Source organism: Pituophis catenifer, unplaced genomic scaffold, assembly GCF_029215685.1.
Source record: "Pituophis catenifer annectens isolate HBS135680 unplaced genomic scaffold, rPitCat1.0.hap2 SCAF_4, whole genome shotgun sequence".
NCBI classification, from domain to species: domain Eukaryota; kingdom Metazoa; phylum Chordata; class Lepidosauria; order Squamata; family Colubridae; genus Pituophis; species Pituophis catenifer.
In genome coordinates this window covers 111,264,138-111,277,575 of record NW_027256884.1, presented here as the reverse complement: position 1 = coordinate 111,277,575, position 13,438 = coordinate 111,264,138, and the positions used below count along the sequence as shown (strand labels likewise).

The window sequence follows — 13,438 nt, the reverse complement described above, 5'->3', positions numbered from 1 at the left end:
ACAATAACTGGTTGTAAAGCAAAAAAATGCTTGATTTGGACTAGTCAAATGTATTGATTCTTAATATTTCAAATGTAACATAACTATTGAGAGATGAAAGTAGATTATGATTAATGCTAAAACAGTTAACTGTTGAGCCAGATGCTGATGTTTTCAAGTAAATGTTTTGCAATTTCATTCATTCTGTGTAGAAATCTAGTTTGCTAATTACTTAATGGCCCCTTCATTATGAATATGAATTCATTCTTATTGAAGTATTCATGTTATTTTCTTTTTCGTTGTTTATTTTATTGTTCTATTATTTTGCTTCAGTTTTGTTTCATTTCTTTGTTTTTATTATTGTAAACCGCCTAATCCATGGTGAGATATATGGCAAATAAAATAAATAAATTTCTGCACAAATCATTTGATTTTTCATGTATAATGTAAACAAATTTGCTTATTATTTGATTTTATTCATTCATTTTATATTCTATCTTACACAGATGTTCCTGAATATGTTATTGTCAGTTGTGTAATAAATCCATGTCATTTCTATGTTCGGAAAGTTTCCCAAAAGAAAACTGCGATCTATTTGGAAAAAGTTTTGAAACACTATTGTAGGAATAACTCTTTGTCTCCTATTGACATTTTGGAACTAGGTAATTTCAGTTAGGTTATAATTTCAGAATTTTTTAAAACTTCCATGGAAATGAATTTATGTGGGTTTTGGTAAAGGTTTTCCCTGTCCAGTCATGTGTGACTCTAGTGGTGGTGCTCATCTCTAGCCAAGGGAGCCACTGTTGTCCAAAGACACTTCCGTGGTCATGTGGCCACATGCTGAGATGCATGAAACGACGTTATCTTCCACTGAAGTGGGTACCTATTTATCTACTTGTATTTGCATGCTTTCGAACTGCTAGATGGGCAGGAGCTGAGGCAAGTAATAGGAGCTCACCCCATCACATAGCCTCCCAGGCCTCAAATCTGGGCTGTCAGCTTTCCAGTGACAAGCTGAGCATCTTTAACCATTGAACCATTCGCGCCCCCTGGGTTTTGCTAAACTCTTCTAATTCTCAAGTTTTATTGTTTATTTTATTGTATTCAGATTTTGGTTGGAGTTACTTCATTTATTTTGAAATTGGAAAAATTGTGAACTATTTAAGTTTTTAAGTACAGATGTATTTTTTAAAGTAAAACCTTATGCTAATGGCATGGTTTATTAATGGAATTTTGCTGCCATCTCATGACTAGTCAGCCAGGGTTTTGCAGCCCTAAGTAAAATCTCTGCTCTTACATTCAGACAAACTTGTAAGTGTCGAAGATTGAATTGAAGAGTTCTATAAATATCCTTCCTTAAGAATGCTTAAAAGTAGTAATGAATTTAAAGATATTTAAATTTTATTGTATTCCAGGCACAAGGATTTTGGTTAAAAGCAAAGAACATGGAATGTGGTGCCGTGCAGAAATAATTGAACTAATTCCGCTCCTGAATAAAAATAAGGAGAAACCCTGTGGTCTGACAAAACACAGAATTTGTGATATTGCAATAATGAAAGTATTCCTTATAGACTTTGGGCATCCAGAAGCTTTAATTATTTCAAGGTATGAATAATTTTAAATAACTTGTGTTCAAATCTATCATGTTTAGATTTTCCCATTTTTTTTGTAATTATAAGCTGGTTTTGAAATTATCATTTCTGCCCAAGGTGATTTAGTGAATGGTGCTTCACCAGATGCTTCAGAGATTTAAAATCTTATTTCTGACTGGAGCATGATGAGATATTATTGGTTATCCTGTTGCACAGTTTGATAGATGTGCTGGCCACTCCCACCCCCGGTTTAGTGAAGGGGGGGGAAGTTGCAATATGAGTTTGACACCCCTGGATTAAAGTGTAATAGGGGACATAAATAGATGACACCCAGGTCTTTTTTCTCCTTCTACAAGTGAGTTGTGTTCCTTTATATTGGTTCCCATTTCAATCAGATTGTGGAATGCTTGTGGAAGGTGAACATTGCATCCAGATAAATCACACTCCCAAAGTAGTACTCGGCAGATGTTTTACAGTCCTTTCAGATAGTTACTATTCATGCACTGATTGTTTTCCAATTGGATTAAATAACTTACTCTACGTTATTTATTTAGCTTGTATTCCACTACAGCCAAAAGACTCTTTGTGACTTATGCAGTGAAACCAATAGCTTTCAAAATTTGGGAAATAACAAATCACAGTCGTTATAAAAATAAAATAAAACTAAACTAAAATGAAAATAAAATAAAATAATTGCCCCAAAATGACTAGAATACTCTCTGGTCTCCAGCATTTGCAGTAAGCCTGATTGTCTTTCAGAGAACAGTCTTTGCAGCCATGAAGCAATCTCTCCTGGCATTTGGTTAAGCATGGCAAACAGGACTGAAAAGATTGCTGTTGCTAAGTAATGCAGTAGTGCTTTAGGACCCCATTGCTTAGCAAGGAAATTCCAGTCCCAATTGCCATAGTAAGATCAGAACTATCTGTATCTTTTTTTGTGTGATACATAGTGGTGGGGTTCAAATATTTTAACAAGTGGTTCTCTTCCCTAATGACTAGTTGGGTGGGCGTGGCCAAGGTGGGTGTGGCCAGGGTGTGTGACAGACAGCATTCAGCCTCCTGCACCCCTCTGGGAGCAAAAGTGGGCTGTGGGGAGGCCACGCCACCAACCCCACACCCCGTTTTGGACCTATTAGGCCTCTCTGCAGCCTCCTGGGAGCAAAAACAGGTGGGGGGGCCGCCACACAACCTCACGCTCCATTTTGGGCCTAGTAGGCCTCCCTGCACTTACTTGGGAGCCAAAATAGGGCACGTGGGGACTCCGGGGAGGGGAGGGGAGGGGCAGAGCCAGACAGCAATTTAACAACTGGTTTGCCTGAACCGGCTGAATCCCACCACGGATGATGCACATACATACTTGCATATATACAGTATACATATCAATATTGGGGAAATGACCTATTAATGTACGGTATCTCAAACTGCACAATGAAACCATGTGTGGGGTTTTTTCTTCTTCCATCAGAGTACCTAATGAAGTTACTGTGAATCCAGAACATGTTACTCTTAAATATATGATGATTGAAGATCTGTGTTTGGTTGTAAGAAAAATGGATTTATCTTTAGAGAATCGGCTCAGAGGTATAAGTAAGCTAGCCCTACAATGTTCACTAAAGGGCATTGTTCCTAAGGATTCAGTAAGTGAGAATTATATTGGCTGCCTTTTTCCATTTTTTATTTAAATGCCTTTTTTATAGTCTCACATTCATCTTAATTTATTTTCGTCTTTATATAGCAGTTATAGACAGATTTTCTATATTTCTATAGATGAGGATAGTGACAGAGATGTCCTGATCAAGGGGAACTGATATACCTAATATTCCAGAGTCTTCTGGAAGGATTCCCTTTAAGGCAAATAATGTTTATGAATACTGTATTCAATATTTTGCGAGGTTTGGTTTGAGGTAAACCATATTTCACAGCCATTATGCTTCTACAAGCTACTCCACTAATGAAACGAGAGTGTTCTTTTAAACAGTATTCCAGGAGGAAAGAAATAGAAAGAAAGAGCAGCGATAAAGCACAATTTGTGGTATACTTACAAACATAAACAGTGGTTTGAGTTTTGTGATTAATATAAATCATAATGGAACACATCTGAATTGAGCATTTGGGAAATTTATCTCTAGTTCACTTCTAATTGTAAGCTTATTTTATGAGCCGTGATGGCGCACTGGTTGGAATGCAGTATTGCAGGCTAATTCTGCTCACTACCAGGAGTTCGATTCCTGCAATCCTGACTGGCTCAAGGTTGACTCAGCCTTCCATCCTCCTGAGGTTGTAAAATGAGTACCCAGATTGTTGGGAGCAATATGCTGATTCTGTAAACCACTTAGGGCTGTAAAGCACTATAAAGCGGTATATAAGTCTAAGTGCTAGTGCTATCTCCAGTTACCCAAATTAAAAGACTGATTTCAAGCTTAAGAAATCTCACTTGGTGATTACTTGGGGTGATGAAGTTTTAATTAACTAAATATAAATATTTAAAAAACCCACAGAAAATTTCTGGTTATTGAGTATTCTTAATAGTTATTCTACAGAGTACCTTCAACAAGTAGTCCTTGATAGCAACCATTCATTTAATGGCAAATTAAAGTTACGATGGTGCTGAAAAAAGTTACAACAGTTGCACCACCCCAAAAACTCATTTAATCATGATTCAGGGACTTGGCCACTCATTTCCAGTGAATCTTGCAATCTGTGGTGACATGATCATAATTTCCAATCTTCCCAGCCAGCTTCCATCAAGCAAAGTCAATGGAGACAACATCAAGGAAGATTGTAAATCACGACCACATTATCTGCCACCCGCAAGGTTAGCAAAAATGTATCCAAATGTGAACCCGGCTTGTTGGAAATGTAAAAAAGCGCAGGGAACTTTTTACCATGCTTGGTGGCTTTGCCCAAAAATCAAAAAATATTGGAACAAAATAAAAACATGGATATTAGAGATAACAAATCACGAAATTGAATTAACACCTGAAGTCTTTTTACTCGGCATGATCAATAAGAATATTAGGAAGGACATAAAATACCTAATACTCCACATTATAACAGCGGCAAGATTAGCGTTGGCACAACTCTGGAAAATAGACCGTTTGCCAACTGATCAGGAAGTAATACAGAAAATCTATGTATGCGCAGAGATGGATAAATTAACCCTAAAACTACAGGATAAGGAAGATTCAAAATACTTTAAAATATGGAATAGCTGGTACCAGTGGATAAGTCAGAGAGAGGAAATGCTTAGAGATGAAAGTTAGGAGAAATTAATGCAAATAAACAACTGCACTGTCAGAGAGATATAGAAGGAAATAAGTCACTGTGCGTATATATATATATGTATATATAACATTAGAAAGTAGTTAATAGATGAAGTTGAGCACTATATATGTATCGTATATGTACATGTAATTTATGTGTTTGATTAAGAAAAACTTGTTCAGTTTTTCTTATAATTGTTTTAAATGTTTTTTTTTAAATACGAATAAAGTTTGTTTATAAAAAAAAAAAAGTAAATCACGACCACATGATGTCTTGCTTAATGACTATGCAAAAAATGGTCATAAAATGATTCTTTGACAACTGTGCTGTTTAATTCTCTGGTCCCAGTTGTGGTTATAAGTCAGCAACAATCTGTAGTTTGCAATAGTGGAGAGATCTAAGACTACACATTACTCAAGACTATTTATTTTGGTGTTTCCCATGCAATATGTTTCATCAACCTTTTCTAGGGATAAATTTGGTTTTTTTTCCTCTTATCATGAAGCTACCTTCATAGGCAATTACTTAAAATTTATTTCTGTTTAACTTATAGTTAAAGAAGGGAGAAGATTGAGGGGAAAAAATTGAATTGTTTGGCTTTTCTGTCCACAACAGGAAAAGGGTTGGGGTAGAAGAGCACGGACAGAATTTTTGAGAATGGTAAATAGTAAAGCTGTTCTGATGAAAATTTTTAGAGAAGAGAATGGCGTGCTTATTGTAGATCTTATGAAGCCTCCAGCAAACAAAATAAGCAGTGACATGCCTGTATCCCTCAGAGATGCTCTAGTTTTCTTGGATTTAGCAAGGTATGCATAACTAAAAGCTTTTTAAAGTCATAGCATAAAGAACTATGACATTAAACATGTTTTGAATAGAATTTTAACTTACCTTACATATGATTTAAGATGAAATATATTTGCTTCTTCTGAGTTTATAGATTGATTAGATACTCTTAATGAATAAAATTTCAATTCCTCCCTTGAAATTTTCTGTTGGGAGTTGCAACCTGCTTTAAAAAGGAGGCTTACAGCCTGGATCCAAAGTTCCAATGGTTGTCCTCCGCCCCCGCCCCCCCACCCCCCAGTCATGTGACCACACTTTGGATGCTCAGCAACACAGATGCATTTATGGCCTCCCACAATCACCTGACCAAGTTTTACAAAGGTTTTGCTGAAAACTGGCGCTTCTGATTTTCAGCAAAATTGTGCTCACAGCAAACAATGGGTTTGCCCTTATTAACTGTTGCACTTACTTAACCACCACCACAAAAAAAGTCATAAAATCAGGTCAGTCATATGATTGATCCATTTCACTACCATTATGTCCTATAACTGTAATGGACTGGCTCCATTACATTTGTAACTCCAGGACTATGTATACTTCTCAGCTCAACATGGTGTTTGCCTTGAGAAAGGAAGAAAGTATGTTTTCATCAGTTTCCAGGAAGAGTACAAGGTCTAGGTCTCCTCTCCTGATGTTAAGAGAATATCAAAAATATGGTACAAATTTGTGCAATTCTATGGTATATTGCAGGAGTAAGGTAAAAGCACTGTTGCCTATTTTATTAGCAGAATATCCCTAATGGCATCTTTTTGAGTTTTCCCCATAGAAACCAATGGAATATATTTACTTACACTGGAGAAATTAAAAGATGTACTTACAGATCTGATTGAATTGTGAATTAGCCTACATTTTGAATTAAATTCTGGAAAAAGATTTTAGCCAAGTCATGGGAATTCTTTGGAGGTTTTTCTGTTCTTTGTCTTTTTAGGGTGGGAACTGACATAAAGTAACAGATTAAATGCTGTTCCACGGTGTCCCTGGTTTGAATATATTAAGATTTATAAGATTGTGTTAAAATAAATGTAAGGAAAGTATGAATAGATTTTCTGTGTAATTCATATCTTCATATCTTAATTGTGTTTCATATTCAGAATTACTAACAGTAAAGTAAAAAATTATTCCTGGATTGCTTTCTATTGCATATTAACAGTTTATTCTCATCTCTTTACCTTATTAGTTTTCAGAATGAATTTTCTGATTGGTCAAAAAATACTGTACCACTGGAGTACTATCCACCTGTTCTGCCACGTGAAAATACAGAGGTTGCTGCTGTTGTTAGTTACATTAATAGCCCTGGTGACTTCTACATTCAGCTGGTAAGTGTTGCATTTTAAAGTTAGGGTTCATGTTAGTACAGGTAGTCCTCGACTTATGATCCCAGTTGAGCCCAAAATTTTCTGTTACTAAGTGAGAATTGGTTAAGTGAACTGTGCCCTATTTTTCTTGCCACAGTTTCTTACCACAGTTGTCAAGTTAATCACTCCAGTTGTTAAGTTAGTAACACAGTTGTTCAATGAATCTGGCTTCCCCATTGATTTGGCTTCTCAGAAGGTTGCAAAAGGTGACCACATGATCTCATGACACTGCAACCATCATAAATATGAATCAGTTGCCAACATCCAAATTGTGATCACAGGATGCTGCAATGGTTGTAAGTGTGAAAAACAATCATAAATCACTTTGTTCAGTGATGATGTAACTGCGAACAGTCACTAAATGAGCTATTGTAAGTCGAGGACTACCTGTAATCTTAATGTTTTTGTTCATATTGGCACTCTCTTCAGTACTAATATAAAACATTAAAACTGTTTTAAAGTTATCTTTTTTAAAATAAAAACTGCAAAGATTCCGTGTTGAAGGTCAAAATATGGAGTAGCAAGTGGCTTCTACTTGGCTTTCAGCTTGAAAGCTGATGTTGGTTGCATCAGTTGCATCTTTGCTAAACCTTCTATCTTTCTGAGCCCTTCCTGTGGCATTAGTTACAGTACCACCAAATTCAGCTAAAAACAAACAATATAATAATAAGCAATAATGCAAATTAGTATATTAGTGCCAAATGTTAGCATAATGGAATTAATGTTTTTTTCATTGTGGTAGTTAGAACAGGGTCCCGAATTTGCAGCTTTTCTAAAGAAAGTTGAAGAAGTGTATGAAAGTGAACCAGGACCCGACTTGCAAATACTTTGTCCAACCCATGGACAACCATGTGTGGCCAAATTTGAAGATGATGGCGTTTGGTACAGAGCACAGGTGATTGGTAAGTATCTGGAATGCATAATTATTCTGAACACTCTAGTTCAAAAACTTTTTCCAGTAAAATATTGTAGAACATTTCATCTATCCAATATTGTGATTATTGTTGTCCAATAATACATTTGTTTTGACACTGCATCATAAATGTATAAATAGCCACATTATTCTCTGGGTAACATATAACTGATGTAATAATTAAGGGGTTCAACTTTGAAAGATATGTCTGATACAAAACCCCCTCAATTTTGGAGGTCATTGGATTTCTTTGGACCACTATTTTTTTTATTTAGGTTAGGATTATGAAGTTATTAACGTATAAGTATAAAGACTTATGGGTTAATAATTTTTTTACAGTTAACTTCATAACTGTACAGTGAAGTTTGTTCACTTGTAGTAATGGCAAATTTTGCTGTGTTTTTTCTCAGATTTATGTTTGCTTCCAACTTGGGTACTTTGAGTCCTGATATTCTGGTTTATGTTAAACACCGCTTTGCAGTTGCATTAAAAAAAACCCAAACCACAGCTTACATTCTGTCCATGTGAAAATAGATTTCAGGTTTTGGTTTTCAGGACAAGCACTGAAGGATAGTATGTCACTATGAGTTTCTATAATGACAATTATATTTTTAAAAACCTTAAATTCATGCAGGATATTATAACTTTGTGAAATGTTCATTCAAATCAAGCTAACAAATGCCAATTTTTGATACCAGAAAAGAATATGTAACAGACTTCCCGATTTCCTTGGATTTTCTAACATTAACCAAAATCAGGAAGAGAATTGTAACATAGATAATGAGTTATTTTCTTTTATGTAACTTTGGAGAAGAAGTAAGATGATGGGTACCTGAAAATAACATAAACACACTTTTGCAGATGCTTTTCATTCAGATAAACATATTTCTTTTTATCCTTTCAAGGTCTAATTTCCTAATTTCATTTTTTCCCCAAAGGATTGCCAGGTCATCAAGAAGTTGAAGTTAAATATGTTGACTATGGTAATACTGCTAAAATAAATATAAAAGAAATGCGTAAAATAAAAGATGAGTTTTTAGTTCTCCCAGAAAAGGTAGGAAAAGCCATCTATTTTATAGAATCTAGTTAAATGCCTTGTACAGTTTTTGCATCTTCTTTCATAATACTTGATTCATTTTTAATATAAATTAATTTGATGTTTATTTACTTTAATGTATATTTCAATTTAAATAAATATATAAAAATATGATACTCAAGATAACTGTATACTCACCAAATTATTTCCTTAGAAGATTTTGCCTTAAGCATTCTAATATATTGTCCCTAGTATCCATTGTATAAATGGATCAAATTCTTGTAGTATAAAATCTGAATAAGAGAGCCAGTTTGGTCTAGTGGTTAAGGCACCAGGCTGCAAACTGGGAGACCATGTGTTCAAATCCCATTTTAGCATGGAAATTAACTGGTTGACCTTGGGCCAGCCATTCTCTCTGCCCAATCCACTTTACACGGTGGTGGTTATGAGGAAAATGGCAGGAAGAAGTATTAGGTGTATTTGCTGCTTTAAGTTATTTGTAAAAATAATAAAGGTGGGATACAAATAAATAAATACCAAAATCCAGTAATGACTCTGGGAATACCTAATAATACAAGGAATAAGTTTTAAGTTGTGTGAATCTAACCTTTGTTGTTTTGGAAACCATTAGGGTTTCTATGTATGAGAGAATATATTTCTAAGTATTTCTATGATGAGAGTGACTTCTCAGCTAAACAGTCTGTATTTCACAACCTAGGCTATCAGGTGCAAATTGGCTTATATTAAACCATGTAAAGAAGCCACTGAATGGACTGTCCAATCAAAGGACAGATTTGAACAACTGATTCAGGACAAATGTATGCTCTGCTTTGTTACTGGTAAGTATTTATCTCTCTGCCCAGACAACATTAATTCCTGTCCTGCTTACCATTGAGTTGACTACTGCAAGAAACCTTAGGGCTGATTTTGCAAACAACCTGAACATTTCACCTTGGCACAAAACTCAGTGTCTAGATTGCCGGTGTAAAATACTGTTATATTGACAGTACGCTTCCAGACCCCATTCAAAATGCTGGTTATTGTCTTTAAAGCTTTGTAAACTAAAGCATCAGAATATATGAGGAACAGAATTAAATCCATGTTTAAAATACCTAGAGAAGACCTGTGAAGAGTTCCTATTCTCATGAAGTGTCTGTCATGATTGCCACCCTATGGAATACACTCAAATGAGAGATGATTGGCCCTATTTCTCTTCAGTTACTGCAAGCAGGTCAATGTTACAGGTAGTCCTTGTTTATTTATTTATTTATTTATTTATTTATTTATTTTTCATATTTGTATACCGCCCTACTCCCGAAGGACTCAGGGCGGTGAACAGCCATAATAAATACAAATACATATAGAAGTTAAAAACTATTAAGAAACAGATTAAGTAATTTAGGCTCAAAGATTAAAAACATCAGTTTAGCAACCACATGGACCACATTTGATTTTCTGCCCTGTCTTGTCCTCCAAAAGTCATAAATTTTTCATTACCATCTATTTATTTATTTATTTATTTATTTATTTATTTATTTATTGTTTATATTTATATACCGACCTTCTCCCAAAGGACTCAGGGCGGTGAACAGCCAACAGATAAAACACAAGAAATACAGAATTTAAAAACAGTATTAAAATCCAATTAAATTAATTTGGCCCACAATTAAACAATTTAAAAATTAAAACAATTTAAAAGAGTTATGCCAGCCCGGCTTGCTGGAATAAAAACATCTTTAGGGAACGGCAAAAGGTGCGAAGATCCGGGATCCGCCGTATCTCCGGGGGCAGCTCATTCCAGAGGGTAGGTGCCCCCAGAGAGAAGGCTCTCCTCCTAGGGGCCGCCAGTTGGCATTGTTTGACCGACGGCACCCTGAGGAGCCCCTCTCTGTGGGAGCGTACTGGTCGTTGGGAGGCTATTGGTGGCAGAAGGCGGTCTCGTAAATACTACTATTACTATAGTAGTAGTAGTAGTAAGGACTATGTTTTCAGTCTTCAGTTGATTTGGGGTATTATCATTGGGATAATGACCAATATCATTGGTATTATCATTGGATTACATGGATGTTTTAACTATCTTCATATATTTGTTCTTTAATACTGCTGCTTTTCTGTTATTCATGATATAAATGAAAATACTTTCAGTTAAATATCTGTTGATTAACAAATGATCAAAGATCAGTTGTTTACTCTGTTCTTGTTCGGAGAAGAGAGTCCTCTGAGGGATAATTCTTTCTAATAGTCTTGTGAAAATCATAGTTGAGGAGATTTGTAAGTTCTGCTATAATTTCCACTTTCTTGCCAAGTTATCTATTTGGAAGCTTTTAGGTAGTCATATATACCTAAACAGCAGTGCAGGAAGAACTCATCCATTACCCAGTTCACTTAATATATATCAATTAATTTGGTTGGAATCACTTGGAGTTCAGGCTTAAAAGATGTTGGGTGATTATAGGACATAATGTTATTTTCATAGTTATTTTCTCTTAAGCCAAACTCGATTGCAGAAAATACAATTTCAGCAACAGAGTAGTCAATGCCTGGAATGCACTATCAGACTCTGTAGTTTCTTTCCCAAACCCCCAAAACTTTAACCTTAAACTGTCTACTGTTGACCTCACCCCATTCCTAAGAGGTCTGTAAGGGGGCGTGCATAAGTGCACCAGCGTGCCTACCGTCCCTGCCCTAATAGTCCTTTTTACTTACTCTTTTCATGTATTAAAATTATGTTTATACTTTTACCTGTTATCTTATATATGCTTGACAAATAAACTTATGACTAAGCCACGATTAGGTGGGTTCACACAATATTAAGCAACACATCACTGCTTATAAAACACATTAAACCAAAACAAAACCATATTACAGCATAGAGAAAAATATTCATTATCTTAATTTGGAATAGAGAATAGTTGAATCATTAGGTCATTTTTTTTCCTCAAAATTCAGCAGATTTGAATGTATTTTCCTCCCTTTGTAGAAAAATCAGAAGATAATGTGCTATCTGTTGAGCTCTATCAAAGTGTACGTGTGTCCCCAAAGCAGTCAGGCAGTGTGAACAATCTTTTGGTTAAAGAGGGCTTAGCATCTTACATAATAGGGTAAGTATGCCTGTTAGCTTGTCATAGCAACTATACTAGAGTTTGTACAATATTTCAGCATATTTCTCATATGCAACTTTGAGCTAATTAGGATACATAGTAATTACTGTGGACATGTTTCAGCTTTTTTGGGATTGGTAGTAGGTATATGCCAATATAAATGAAATTGATTTTCTTTTTATAGTAATAACAAAATGATTGTTACACCATATAATGAAAAATGGGATCCTGATATGGAGGATATATTCAAAACAGAGAAATCTTCATTAAAACTCGAGATTGAAGACTTGCCACAGATGGAAGATTTGGTTTTGGAAAGTAATAAAGAATTGCAAGTGCAAATTAATCACATTGTATCTCCTAGCAAGATATTTGTGCATTTTATGTTATCAGAAAAAATTCTAAAAAGGTAAGGGAGCAATTGGTGCCACAAAATGTATTTTTGATGAAAACACATAAAGACTAAATCATTGTGCCATGTTTACTTCTCTAGAACTGATTAGCTTGATTGACAGGGACTTTAATAGTAAGGAATAACAATTTGACACCTTTTCACAGATCTTCAAAATTAATTTTTAGAATCATTTTGAAAAATCTAGATTGATGATGTGATTTACTTTTTAAAACTTTAGGTTACAGGAAAAGATGATTGCTACTTACTCTGAAACAGAGAATAAAGCAATTAAGTGGGAAGTTGATATGAATTGTGCTGCTTATATATGTGAACAAAATCAATGGCAAAGAGGCCAGATCATCAGGATTGTTTCTGAAAAAGTTGTAGAGGTAAATAATTTTAAGAAGTTGTCTCAGATGCAAAACAATTCCTTATAAATGGAAGGAATTCATCAGTAAGTATGTTTTGCAACATAGTTTTACCCTGGTCTAATCTTAATTTGTTAACTATTTGTTGAGCAGACAAAAAATAACATGGCTAATGATCATTATTAACTATTGTTTGAATCTATTAACCATTGAATCAAACCAACCAAATTCTGGCTTAATATGGCAGGTGAATGAGATACTAGTTTATAGAACAGCTTGACGTTAGAAAATACTATAAATTGTCATAGAACTCTTCAATTTGGCAATAAAATATCTGAAAAATGAAATTAAAATATATACCTAAATGATCAAGTTCAATATGTTTTGCTGCCTTTGGCCTTGGTCTTTTGTAAAAAGTCAACATTAAAAATTAGAAATTAAAAGAAGTCCAAAATAATAATATTCTCTAACATAGATTAATGTGCCATTTTTTAATTAATGTGCTGTTTAATCACATGTTGTTGCAGTATTGAGAATTAAGGTGAGGTTGTACTCACATCTAGTAATAATAATAAAAAGAATGGGTTAATTGA

At 34.8% G+C, this 13,438-nt stretch overlaps 1 protein-coding gene across 1 annotated transcript in view; it reads left to right on the top strand.

The window, feature by feature from the left end:
- The window catches only part of RNF17 (ring finger protein 17), a 52,892-nt gene that overhangs the window by 16,939 nt on the left and 22,515 nt on the right, over nucleotides 1-13,438 (top strand). Inside the window, exons 9-19 of the mRNA XM_070943661.1 lie at nucleotides 486-641; nucleotides 1,395-1,584; nucleotides 3,037-3,208; nucleotides 5,451-5,641; nucleotides 6,856-6,994; nucleotides 7,776-7,935; nucleotides 8,885-9,000; nucleotides 9,701-9,821; nucleotides 11,963-12,083; nucleotides 12,268-12,492; nucleotides 12,716-12,866. Coding sequence (XP_070799762.1) covers nucleotides 486-641; nucleotides 1,395-1,584; nucleotides 3,037-3,208; nucleotides 5,451-5,641; nucleotides 6,856-6,994; nucleotides 7,776-7,935; nucleotides 8,885-9,000; nucleotides 9,701-9,821; nucleotides 11,963-12,083; nucleotides 12,268-12,492; nucleotides 12,716-12,866 — 1,742 coding nt within the window. The remainder of the gene's footprint in view (nucleotides 1-485; nucleotides 642-1,394; nucleotides 1,585-3,036; nucleotides 3,209-5,450; nucleotides 5,642-6,855; nucleotides 6,995-7,775; nucleotides 7,936-8,884; nucleotides 9,001-9,700; nucleotides 9,822-11,962; nucleotides 12,084-12,267; nucleotides 12,493-12,715; nucleotides 12,867-13,438) is intronic.